This window comes from Panthera leo, chromosome B1 (genome assembly GCF_018350215.1).
Source record: "Panthera leo isolate Ple1 chromosome B1, P.leo_Ple1_pat1.1, whole genome shotgun sequence".
In the NCBI taxonomy this organism is placed as follows: Eukaryota; Metazoa; Chordata; class Mammalia; order Carnivora; family Felidae; genus Panthera; species Panthera leo.
The window spans coordinates 20,473,997-20,487,689 of record NC_056682.1 but is presented as its reverse complement, the minus strand read 5'-3'; the positions used below and the strand labels follow the sequence as shown (position 1 = coordinate 20,487,689).

The window sequence follows — 13,693 nt, the reverse complement described above, 5'->3', positions numbered from 1 at the left end:
AACCTTTGTATTTTGGGGAGGTCTGATTAGTATGAACATGAAGGATACCATTTTTTGGTTTTTTTTTTTGAGAGAGCGCAAGCTGGGGAGAGGGGCAGAGGGAGAGAGGGGGAGAAGGGTGGTGGGGGGGGGGAGAGAAAGAGAGAGAGGGAGAGGGAGAGGGAGAGGGAGAGAGAGAGAGAGAGAGAGAGAGAGAGAGAGAGAATTTCAAGCAGACCCCATACTCAGCTTGGAACCCAACACAGGGCTTGATCCCATGACCCTGGGATCATGACTGGAGCCAAAAACTAACTGAGTCGGACACTCAACCAACTGAGCCACCCAGGCGCCCCATGGGATACCTCAATTAAAAGCTCTGAGAGCACAAGCATGAGGGGTAACAGGGGTAGTGGCTGGCAGGTGCAAGGGTCACAGGGATTATATGCCTAGATCATCTAGCCTCTAGGACAGTGATGCTCAACCAGGAGTGGTTCATCCCCCAGGGGACATCTGGTGATGTCCAGAGACACCTGTGGTTCTCACAAATGAAGGGATGCACCCAGTGGGTAGAGGCCAGGGATGCTGCTAAACATCCTACAATGAGAAGACAGCCTCTACAGGAAAATACTATCCAATCCCAAATGTCCTAAGTGCTGAGGTAAAACATCTGCCCTAGGCCTATGGTGTCCTCCCCAGTCCTTTGTACCCTGTGGAACTTTGAGGGTCCCAGAGCCGTGACTGAAACAGGGCGATGAGGATCCCTCAGAGGCCCTAAGGGCCAGGACCTAGATTTTCCATTGGTTCTATCTAAATTAAAAAGGAGCTGAAGAAATGGAGTCGTCCTGCATGACCAGGAGGGAAATGAATCGACTTGGTGAATACATAGCTACAAGAAACACACAACCCAAGTGAGTTTCACAGCCACTGAGGGACCTCATCAAGTACGCAGCTGGGCTGAATATGTCATCTGGTCATACACAGGTAGAGAAATGTGTCCTGGGATTGCAGGCAATGTACTTAAAAAAAACAAAAAAAACCCCAATTTCCAATAGTGAACTTGCAAAGGTATAGTTGACTGTTGAACAATGTTGAACAACGTGGGGGTTAGGAGCTCACCCCCTATACAGCTGAAAATCTCTGTATAATGTTTGACTTCCCTAAAACTACTAACAGTTTACTGTTGACCAAAAACCTTGTCGATAATATCAACAACTGACTCACACGTATTCTGTATATATATTTTATACTGTATTCTTACAATAAAAAAGCTATGTTAACAAAAAAAAAGTTAAAAAAATTGTTAAGAGAAAACACATTTACAGTACTTTACTGAAAAAAATCCAGGTATAAATGGACCTTCCCAATTCAAACCTGTATAGTTCAAGAGTCAACACACTGTGTGAGGGGACAGAAATGACATGCTCCCAGATGAAATAACATCATTTGCCCATTGTTGTATAAAATAGTCCATACTTCAAACAAACAAACAAACAGATGAAGGGGCAGTAAATTGCCACAATTTGACATGCTATTTTGTGTCCTATTACTCTAATACTAGCAGAACACAGAATTTTAAGTACCTCTAAAGTTGTGACAGGTGGTCTAGAATCAATGCAAACTCATCCAACCTCCTTAGAAGAGGTTGTCAAATTACATCTTTAAATACAAAAGCCCTGTGTGAACTCTGCATGTATATGGGGATGTGTGTATGTTTAAAATTTATTGTGGGAAATAATATTTCTTACCAACTTTTGATCCACTATCTGCATAATTTTTCCGCTTGGCACAAAAGCATTTATCATATTCTTCAGGGAATTCATTATAACCTTTAGCTGAAAAATAAATAAATAATTTAATTAATAGACATAAAAAGTGTTGACATTTAAGATTATAATGGTAAAATGAAAACAGATACAGACCTTTTGACTTATTCATACATAAGCAGAGTGGTATTTGAAAATATTTTAATCTAATATATACAGAGAATACATCTTTAACAGGCCATATGATTAAGATGAAGGTAGACGATACAGAAACAAAAGGCAAAGGCTAGTAAAAAGAGCAGGAAGCTACAGAAAAATGACATCTTTTCTTCTGTTACTGTTAATGGGAGGAAAGTATCAAAACCGTATCTTTAAAATACCTGGTATGTATTTTCATGAACTGTTCTTTTAAAAATGCAATTATATTGAGTAAAGTCACAAACAGAAGATTTAACAGTCAGCATACCGCTGGTGCCTTGTCAGCCATCAATTCATGCCATCTTTTATAGGGCGGTAAGTCGAGATTTATGGTATACCACGGAACTGGACCCCTATAGCTGAAAGGAGAGGTGCATCACCGTGAAACGTCAAAAGCAGTTTCTTGATGGGAGTTGGACAGTTATATCTAGATGGATATGTTAGAGGCACATTCTTAACAATACAGACGACAGCACTCAAACCAAAGTCTGCAGAGAAGCTCATTTTCCCACCTAGTGTTTCTGCCCTATGTTGCATACACAATCACATGTGATTTCAGAAATCTTAGACTAGAGTTCTACCTTCTGAAAGGTTAAGGTGAATTGGTGACATGTGAAGAATCAATGTCGCCTCAAGAGCCTCATGTAATCTATGTATCAGTGCTAGAAGATATCTGCCTTTGGGGCACCTGGGTGGCTCAGTGGGTTAAGTGTCTGACTTCAGCTCAGGTCATGATCTCACAGTTGACGAGTTTGAGCCCACGTCAGGCCCCATGCCGACAGCTAGGAACCTAGAGTGTGCTTCGGATTCTGTGTCTCTCTTTCTCTGGGTCCCTTCCCTGCTCACGCTCTGTCTCTGTCTCTCAAGAATAAACAAACATTAAAAAAAAAAAAAGAAAAAAGAAAAAAAAAAAGAAAGAAAATATCTGCTTTTCTCCCCCTCCCAAATCTCTGCAAAGATTTAGTCTAGGCTCTGGGCACTTCTCCGACTGGTATCCCAGTCTCAGAGTTCTGTCTTAGACAGTCTAACACTACTGTCAAATCATGTCTTTAGCACTGGCTTCAGTAAGGGCATCTTTTAAGCCCCCAGAAGTGGCAACATGTATTAGCTTCCCATGACTGGCTTCAAGAACCTTCACCACTCAGCCATGTGACTCTTCCTGCCATGTTCCCTCTCTTCTCATGCTTCTGTAGTCAGTCCAAACCCAAGCACTATTCCATCATACGTATTCCCTGATTTTCTACTCTTCAACTGACATATAGCAATTTCTACAATGAAGACATTGCAACATCCACTCCCTTATCGATGGAGCTGGGCCATATTTCTGGTGGATGAACTCTACAACTGTTTTCTGTAGCTGCTGAAACATTATCTTCCACCTCTTGTTACTGAAATGAAATAGCCCCTAAGGGTGTGCCATTTGGTGATTTATCAGAACTATGCCTAAAAATAGCCAGCGTTTGCTCCCTTATTGCCCTGGTGTGAGCCACCAAACCTGTATCCACCCTAATCTCCTGATTCTTTTCCAGTTCAGAGCGTTGGGTAGGCTCAAGGACTGCAAAGAAGAAATGTAGAGGAAATAAACTCATTACAGCAGATGATTAGATTAACAGGACATGGGGAGACCCCAGAAATCTCTCTATAATAATACTTCCACTAATCAGAATTCTTTGAAAATTCTTCTGTTAAACTGAACAAAATTATTTAAATAACTAGAATTTAGCCATGATCCCACATTTTAATTCACATTAAGTGTTTTCTAAAATATCTCAGCATTTAACATCTCTACCTCAAATTCCTAGAGAAATAAACAGTATCTGCCTTATGAAGGCAGTGACGATTACATGAAATACACAAAAAACACTCAGCAGTACCGGTATTCAATCAATAGTAATTACTAGAGAATATTTTCCTACTTGACTACAAACAATAAACATCATTAAATTACTTTTGAGACTTGGTAACTGCTGTGCCCGGATCATCACAGTCACTATTAAGAAGTGCCTGAACCCACCTGGCTCCCCAGGTGGCTCGGAAACTAGTCCAAGTGACACAGTATATGCATGCACAAATTAGAAGGAGGAGAAAATAAATGCTAATGGGATCTGGATGGATTCTGGAGGTGCTCCAGCTGTCAGTCCCTTGATCTCTAGTACTTATTTGACAGGTCAGGCTGGATACACAGGTGTTTCTCTCTTTGCTCACAGATGCCCATGCAGAGCTCTGCAATCGATGTACTTGGTCAAAAAAAAGTACAGGAGGATTGTGTTGTCATTCAAAGGTATGTGAATACCACGCTCCCCTCTCACATGCCAAGACACATTTATAGTTCAGAGAAAAGGATCAGAGCAGAATGGAAGAATTTGATGTGGAGAACAGGCTAGTGAGGCAGGAGGAAATCCAGGAGGAATACCAGAGCAAAAATATTTACATTGTATAGATACATAAATATGAGAAAAATGTTTGTACATGTGAGCTTTGTACACATGTATGTGTACATGTGTATACACATACATACACTCAACAACCTAGAACCAATTAAAAGCCCAAGCAGAGAAGGTTTGTAGGGTAACCAGTTCATAGACACCTGTAAGGTACACATGAAAGGGAGTAGGAAAAAAGTCTTAAACAAGGAAGGTAATCATTACGTGTTGAAATGAACTGTGGCAGTGAGACCAGCCACGAGATGCATGCACTCAGTAAGGCACTGAACACCAAGATGGTCCCAGTGTTGACACAAAGGAAGACCTCCAGAGAGCAAGCCACATGACAGAGGGCTGGAATGTTCACGGCTTTAGAATAACATGGAAACTGATTACTTTTTTTTTTTTTTTAAAGTTTATTCATTTATTTTGAGAGAGAAAGAGACAGCATGAGATGGGCGGGGGGGGGAGGGGGGGGTGCATGGAGAGAATCCCAAGCAGGCTCCGCACTGTCAGCACAGAGGCTGATGTGGGGCTTGAACCCACGAACCGTGAGATCATGAACTGAGCTGAAACCAAGAGTCAGATGCTTAACCAATTCTGCCACCCAGGCACCCCAGAGACTGATTACTTCTAAATTACTTCCTGCCATATATTTGCCTCTTTTGACATAAAGGTGAGTAAATGAAAAGAATCTTGTTTATTACAGTCTGTATCTGGGATAGAGGCTATTTAGAATACATAATTTAGGCAAGTGCAGTACAACATATAGAACTGGAGTGCTACAAAAAATTGAAACTGTCATCTTATTATTACTGGTTTCTGAAAATGAATAAAGGTAAATGTCATTTAGAATGGAATCAGTGGACAGGGAGCTCTCACGATGTGCCACTGCCCCTCCTCAACTGCTGCCCTAGCAGTAAGAAAGGAACAAGTCCCAGCAGGGGAGGAAAGGCTCCCCTGGCAAAAGCCCAGCCAATGAGAAGCCACTATTCTTCCAACTCCCAGTTTGCTCCAGGAGACTTTTTATTTATAAGAGCTTTCCCTACTTCCCCTTTTCCTCTATAAAAGTGTGTTCCTGTCCTTTGTTCTGCAGACTTGCCTATGGTTTTGCCACAGCTTGCTTGTCCCTCACTATAATTCTCTGCTTTTGCTGAATAAACCCATATTCGCTGGTAAAACAACAGGCAAATTTATTTTTAAGGGTCACATTACCTGGTGATCAGAAGTGGAATCCAGAGAAAACCCCCAACAATGCCAAAGCTGGTGAGGAAACAAACAGGTGCCCATACCCACAGAGTCCATTGGACTCCCTGCTTTCTTGCCAATCCTGGGGTTTGAGGGTAAGATTTCTCCAGGATTCAAGTTCCTCTCTCTCTGTATCGGAGCTCTTCAGGCTTTATTTGGGATCTGTCTTAAAGACTTGCTTTTTTTTTTTTTTTTTTTTTTTTTTAAATGAGAGTACTCGTTGACTCCTTTACAGAATTGGACTGTTTCTGTTACAACTGTAATGACCTTTAGTCCAACTCCTGTTTAGAACCAATTGTCCCTGTTTAAGTTGTACCAGTCTGTGTTGACATTCCTCCCGACTCATTTTGGGATTGCACTATGCCTGCTGGAAATGCACTAGCCTTTGGTCTGACTCCAGTTTGGAACTGGACTGTTCCTACTGGAAACACACTGGCTTTCGGTCTGATTCTTTTGGAACCAGGCTGTTCTGTTCTGTCCTGAAACCTGTGGAGTTCAGGAACTTTTCTCTTTACAGAAAAACATCTAAAAAATGGGAATCCAGTCATCAAAATGCTTTGAGGGTACCTGGCCCCTACTTGGACTCCAGCTGCTTTATGTTTTAAAGTGGATCCATCCGCGTGCACATTTATGACTAAATGGACCGAGTTAACCAAAAGGAATTTAGAATTTCAATGGCCAACAAGGAGAAATTTTGATCTCCCCAAACTTGTTTTACTCAAAAGTAAGCTAGAGAGCACAGTTCCCAAAAACACAAACAAACAAACCTAAATAGGATACCTATTTTATCCATTTATTTGAGAATGAGAGAGTGAGAGAGAGCACACGTGCATAGGAGAGGGGCAGAGAGGGAGAGAGAGAATCTTAAGCAGGCTGATGCCTATTTTAGGTGGTACCCTGAGACTTCTGAATCCTTACCAGGATCCTGAATTCGTCTCTTAGTAATAATCAGTAAATTAACTGATGCAACAAGTGAACCAAGTCAAAATGGTTTCGGAGACCTCTTTTTCTGCTCCCCTACCTTCTTGGTTTCCAGACTCAAGGCAGCCACCTGGTGTCAGGCCCCCCATCAGGTGCCACTTTCCTTTATTCTCACTGCCACACCTCCTTTTTCCCCTGAAATGTTCCCTGCTTCCTCTCCTGAACCTACTAAATCCTGCCTCTTTAAAATGGACTCTTCTCAGGATCTACAGAAACTCCAAGTTTCTCATGTTCCCAGCACCAAGGGAACTATGTAAGCCACACTTAAAGACTTTTCTAAAGTGACTGACGATCCCCATAAGCTTGCTATTGAATTTAACCTACTTATTCAAACTTAGCAATCTAGTTTCTCAGATTCATATCCATTAGTCCACATGCTTATTTGTGAAGGCCACACTGGATGAAACTAGCCCACTGGGAACATCCCGGAGGATATTTAGAGAAACAGACTCCTAACTTTTGGCAAGATGCTAGAACACTTGCAAGAAATCCGCACTGAGCAATGACAGTAGCTTTTCCTAAGCCTGTTGATGGGAACAAAAATTCAGGCCTGCACACAAAAGCCTGATGAATCTCCTCATGGCTACTATAACAGACTCTAAGTTGTTTTTATTTTTTTATTATTATTTTTTAAACGTTTATTTATTTTTGAGAGAGAGGGAGAGACACAGTACGAGCAGAGGAGGGGCAGAGAGGGGGAGACACAGAATCTGAAGCAGGCTCCAGGCTCCACACTGTCAGCACAGAGCCTGGGGGGCCTGAACTCACGAATCGTGAGATCATGACCTGAGCAGAAGTCGGACACTCAATGGACTGAGCCACCCAGGTATACCGACTCCAAATTGTTTTTTTAAAAATTCTGGTTTTCCTCTAGATGCCGAATCCACCCAGGTAGCATTGAACTCTATGTTCATTAATGACCTGAAGTGGGATGTTTCTTCTTTAGCTGAAAGGACCAAGATGAAATGGAAAACTACGTTCACTCCCGATTGGACTTGGCAAACCAGGTCACTGGCATCCTAGGTGGGTCACCTGAAAAAAAGACTGCTAAAATTCTCAATTTTCAACTTTGGCAAATGAAGGCTCCTAAACAAAACCAAAAACCTCCTAGTTTCTGCTGTTATTGCAATGAGTCAGAGCATTAGAAAAAAGACTGTCAGAGGGGCGCCTGGGTGGCTTGGTCGGTTAAGTGTCCAACTTCGGCTCAGGTCATGATCTCGCGGTCCGTGAGTTTGAGCCCCGCGTCGGGCTCTGTGCTGACCGCTCAGAGCCTGGAGCCTGCTTCCGATTCTGTGTCTCCCTCTCTCTCTGCCCCTCCCCTGTTCATGCTCTGTCTCTCTCTGTCTCAAAAATAAACGTCAAAAAAAAAAAAAATTAAAAAAAAAAAGAAAAAAGAAAAAAGACTGTTAGAAACTTAAGCTCTCCAAGCGCTGTTAGCCCCCTAGGGAGTTTTTCCAATGTCCTCCTAATTCCCCATTATGTGGCCCCGAGGGACTACAGGGGTTTGTCCCGATCCTCCCTCCTAACTGGCCTGGAGAAGCCACTTTCCAGACTGGGAACGAATCTCTGTCTGTAGTGACGCCAGAGCCACACTCTTGGTGCTGAGTGCCACTGCTGTAAAGCAGCCTCAGCCTCAAGAGCGCCAAAAGAGTTCAAGTGGGGGGTGGGGGTCTCTGATAAATCTCAACAGGTTCCCATCTCTGACGCTACTCCCTTTTGTCTAGGCCCTTTGAGAAATAGGCCCCTTTTCTCCTTAGTTCCTCTACCTCTATTCACTTACCGGGCCTGGATTTCTCACAGAACTAGCATGCCAGAATCTCCCTCTCCCCAAAGGGGAAATAATTCTAGAATTGGACAACAGTAATCAAAATAGCCAACCAGGGGGATGCAATGACACTTCCACATCTTTCATTTGCTCCATATCTGACTATAGCTGCATCTATAGGTGCATCTAGGGACCCTGATTATTTGTTCCTACCGGATCACCTACCATCCCCGTAATGGGCAAAACCCTTAACTGATATGGGGAGAATCCCAAGTGCACCTCCCCATGAAGATTCAAAGAGATCCCTCAAAACCTCTCTGCAGAATTAATCAGTAGCCTGTAAATGAAGAAGCCCCTCAAAGCACCAAGCCCTTAATAGATTATAAGGCTCACGGCTTCACTAGTTCCCTGTAATACTCCTATTTTATGTGTAAGAAAATCCAATACCCAAGGAGGGAGGTTTGTCCAGGACCTAAGAGCAACAAATACCATTGTCTTCTCTCAGCATCTTGTTGTTCTCAACCCTTCTATGCTACTGATATCCATTCCTAGTGAAAGCAAATTTTTCACAATTTAACGATGCCATGCATTTTTGCATTCTAGCTGGTAGGAATAGCCAGTATCTTTTTGCCCTCACTTGGGAAGAACAGCAGCACACCTGGACAGAAATACCCCAGGGTTCTGCAGAGTCCCTCTTACTTTTCACAAACCTTAAAAGATGACGTGGATGATAGGAAGTTTTCTGAAGGCTCTACTTTGTTAAAATATGTAGATGATTTGCTTCTCTATACCCCCTTCTCAAACCTCTTCACAGGAGACAGCATCCACCTGTTAAAATTTGTGGCCTTAAAGGGATATAAAGTCCCCAAAGTGGGGTGGGGATGGGGGCAGGGAGCAGTTTGCTCAAATTTAGGTTTGATACTTAGGGCACCTGATCTAAAAGGAAACGTCATTTAGAATGGAATCAAGAGGCAGTTGGGGGAACTCTCCTGCCCTCTCACTTCTCCTCAACTATAGACCCAGCAGGAAGAAAGGAGCCTGGCAAGTTGATAGTATTTTAGGTGCTACTTACTAACCTCATAGGAGGAAGAAAACCTGGCAACAGCCCACCCAATGAGGGACTGCCATATCAGCCAATGACAAGCCACTATACTTCAAACTCCATTTACTCCAATGGCCTTTTTTAGTTGAACAGCCTTTCCAACTCCCCCCAACCCCACCTGCCACTCCCTGCTCTCTATAAAAGAGTGTTCCCCTCTTTTGCTCTGTAGGCTTGCCTATGGTTTTGCTGTAGCTTGCTTGTAAAGGATTGCAATTCTCTGTTGTTCCCAAATAAACTCCTTTTTGCTGGTAAAATAACTGGCAGATTTATTTCTTTCAATTTTTTTTTTTAATGTTTATTTATTTTTGAAGGAGAGAGAGAGACAGAGCATGAGCAGGGGAGGCGCAGAGAGAGAGGGAGACAGGGAATTTGAAGCAGGCTCCAGGCTCTGAGCTACCAGCACAGAGCCCTTCATGGGACTCAAACCCACAAAGTGTGAGATCATGACCTGAGCCACAGTCAGATGCTTAACCGACTGAGCCACCCAGGCGCCCACGGCAGATTTATTTCTAACACGTTCAAGTTGTTTTCTTCCTTCCCCCACACCCAGCAGGCCACTTTCAGAAAGTAGGAAAACAGGGGGCGCCTGGGTGGCTTAGTCAGTTAAACGCCTGACTTTGGCTCAGGTCATGATCTCATGGTCTGTGAGTCAAGCCCCGCGTTGGGCTCTGTGCTGACAGCTAGGAGCCTGGAGCCTGCTTCGGATTCTGTGTCTCCCTCTCCTTCTCTGCCCCTCCTCAACTCATGCTCTATCTGTCAAAAATAAATAAACGTTAAAAAAAAAAAAAGAAAGAAAATAGGAAAACAGGGCAAAAAGATTATCCTTCCCTACACCTTTCCCTTTTTTTCCCACATTCTGTACCCTCTGGGTGGGTGGGCTATTCTTGGGTCTTTCTCACAGGCTCATTTAGCCACAAAAGATTTGAAAAGGCCATACACCTCGATTAAAAATATAAACATTAAATGCACTAAAATATGACACTGACCCTTCCTTCCCTTATGTTTTTGAATCCTGTGCTGTCTTTGACAGCTTTGATTATCATACCAGGGTTTATTTCTTGAAGGTCTCACATATAAGACTCTATGCTTTTTCCAATATAATCTAGTGGTTCATACTGAGGCACCAAAAAAGTCATCCTCTGCTCTGCACTTGTTGGGATGAGAAAATGCTTAGCGGTAGACAGAATTTACTGGAGAATGGAAATTTTTTTCCCTCTGATTTTGATAGGCTAGAAATGGGCATTTTAATCATGGGGTATTTCCATATTTGTCCAGGGTCAAAGGCAAATATGTAATACACAAACTTGAAAAAATAATTGTCTCGGAAAAAATAAAGGCCTCAGGATAGAAGACATCACTTAATTTTTTGTTCATTATTGTCGTTTTTATGAGATCATTAATTACATAGAGAAAAATCTCCCTAAAGGTCAAAGTCCATTTTGACCATTTGATATTTACTCACGTTGGTCCAGAAGGAGGATAGGTTGATTTTCTGCAATCTTCTGTCCACTAAAAAAAAAGAAAATTAAGTTTCAGAAAGTCACAAATTGAACAGGCAATTTGAAAAACAGTCAAAAGTCATGGCGACAAAAAACAAGCATGGTTTGCCCTTTTATATCATTTCAATACCTCTTAAAAGTCTTCTCCTCCCATGAAAATTTCTATAGTCTCAAACTCAAGTACATTTTCAGTCTTAATTCAGTTTGCACTAGTGCTGTAATGTGGCTTCTATGTTGCAAACACTGAGTAAAGAGGAAATGTAAAAAGTAGATGGACACGTTCATGTCTGATAGGCTGACTTGTGAGGACCAGTGAATTGCCTGACAAAATATGCTATCGCTTGAATTTATTAGCTAACTCCAGTGTAATAGAGATTTGCATCGCAAACCAGATTTTCAGGACACACTGCGTAGGCCCTTCATAATCTGGCCATAATTTACCTTCTCCGCTTCATTTCCTGCCACTCCCCCACCACGTATAGTCACATGCAACCACATCTTCTGATCGCTCACCCTTCCCCGCCCCAGCATGCTGTTCCTGCTGCCTAACATGCCTTTTTTTCCACCTAGTGAACTCTGGGCTTTAATTTCTAAGATCCAATTCAAATGCTGTCTGTTTTGTGAAGTCTTCCTGTACTTCTCATATGAAAACAGCTATCCTCTCCTCTACCTTCCCCATGGCACCGAGCCCAGCTCCATTACTGTAGTTATACACTGCAGTGTAACTACTCATTTTCTCTCTCCATGACCAGATTCTGTGCTCCTTGAGGTGAACACGGCTCCTATCACTGAGGCCACTCAGTGAATGAATGAGTGAGACGGTTTCAGGGAGAAGTGTTTTAAGCTCGGTAGCAAAATAAAAGGAGCTCTTAACGTAAAATGAGAAAAGTCCACATGGATTTATGATTCTTTTATTACTAATTCAAGATAGCAAGCATGTTTATCTCCTTCTCTCCACAGACCCAATATTGTAAAAGTAAAATAACTTTTTTTATAAAGAAGTATAGGGGCGCCCAGGTGGCTCAGTCAGTTACGCGTCTGACTCAATTTTGGCTCAGGTCATGATCTCACAGTTTGTGGGATCGAGCCCCATGTGGGCTCTGTGCTGACAGCGTGGAGCCCACTTGGGATTCTCTCTGCCCCTCTCCCCCTCTCAAAATAAACATTAAAAAAAAAAAAAAAGAAGTATAAACCCACAATAAGAGGTGGAATAGGGAAGGGAACTACTAGAACTAAAGTATGAGCTCAGAAAATATACCTGCAGCAAATTTGTGTAGGAATGTACATCTAACATCTTATTTTAACTTTTTTTTTTTAATTGAAGTATAGTTGATACACAATGTCACATTAGTTTCAGGTGTACAACATAGTGAACCCACAATTCTATACGCTGTGCTATGCTCACCACAAGCTACCATCTGTCGCCATACAAACTATTACAATACCACTAACTATATTCCCTATGTTGTACGTTTCATCCCTATGGCTTATTCATTTCATAATGTCTTAATTTTTTATAGGAAGGAGGTATATAATATACCCTGACATTACCTGTGATGCAAACATTAACTTTCTAAATAACTTTACTACAGTATAAGTTTCTCATCAAAGTGCTCAAGTTTTGCCTTGTAATTTTAGACTGAATTCACTAAGAAACAGCAGTGAGCATCAAATGATCAGAAGCTAATCCAATCATTAGAATTTAAACTGTTTCTAAATTACTACAGCATAACATACTAGATAATAAATAATAGCATTTTGATAATTCATTATCAAGTTGGCAAAAGCTAATGTCCAAAGCCATTCAATGTTCAGTAACAGTGGTTCACAGTGGTTCTCGTTCGGAAACATTTTGGCCTGCAGCGCAACTTCACCGCTGTTAACCTATCTAACTACTACTAATACAATAGTTTGGACATTTAGCATCTATGTCTTATAAAAATTCAAAAAAAAATGATAATGGTTAAGTCTACGAAAGCAAAAGAAGTTCATAGTTGATATTACTGGTTTCATTAGCACATGACAGATTCAAATATTTTCCACAAAGTACCTTTCAACCAGTAATATAATTAATAATCACAAGCTTGAAACAGCTTGCATTTTCACAAGCTTTGAACATCTGTCCAGCTAAGCTTTGTCTCCTCTGCACATATTTTTACCATTGTCAATTGTTATACAAAATAGCAGATTCCATTTCAGGTCTTATTGAATTACCAAGTTCTCAAGTTCTTTGAAAGCATCCTTGCCTATAATTGTTCCATGCAGACTATTCATTTTTCCTTTAATTTATAACATTTATCGGGGTGCCTGGGTGGCTCAGTCGGTTAAGCATCTGACTTCAGCTCAGGTCATGATCTCACGGTCCGCGAGTTCGAGCCCCGCATCGTGCTCTGTGCTGACAGCTCGGAGCCTAGAGCCTGCTTCAGATTCTGTGTTTCCCTCTCTCTCTGCCCCTCCACCACTCATGCTCTGTCTCTCTCTCAAAAATAAATAAACATTAAAAAAAATTTTAACATAAAAAATAAATTTATAACATTTATTTAGGCAAAAAAAAAATTCCAAAACAAAACTCTATACACACAACATTAACACCTAAGTGATGCCCTGATGTTAATTCAGTTTCAAATTGGCAATGGTGCTTTAATAAATAGCAATAACTGGTCAGTATCAACAACTGGGAATCAATTTGCCTTGTTCTTTAATGGATATGGATGTTTCTGTCAAAGTCCTGGAGA

The 13,693-nt window shown here is 41.6% G+C and overlaps 1 protein-coding gene across 4 annotated transcripts in view; it reads right to left on the bottom strand.

Moving 5' to 3' along the window:
* The window catches only part of ASAH1 (N-acylsphingosine amidohydrolase 1), a 50,464-nt gene that overhangs the window by 15,147 nt on the left and 21,624 nt on the right, over positions 1-13,693 (bottom strand). For 2 of the 4 annotated variants that reach the window (XM_042934352.1, XM_042934354.1), the window contains 3 exons: positions 10,922-10,968; positions 2,209-2,299; positions 1,725-1,811 (listed from right to left, as the gene is read on the bottom strand). In XM_042934352.1, coding sequence (XP_042790286.1) covers positions 1,725-1,811; positions 2,209-2,299; positions 10,922-10,968 — 225 coding nt within the window. The remainder of the gene's footprint in view (positions 1-1,724; positions 1,812-2,208; positions 2,300-10,921; positions 10,969-13,693) is intronic. The other 2 variants (XM_042934353.1, XM_042934355.1) reach the window with 1 other exon arrangement.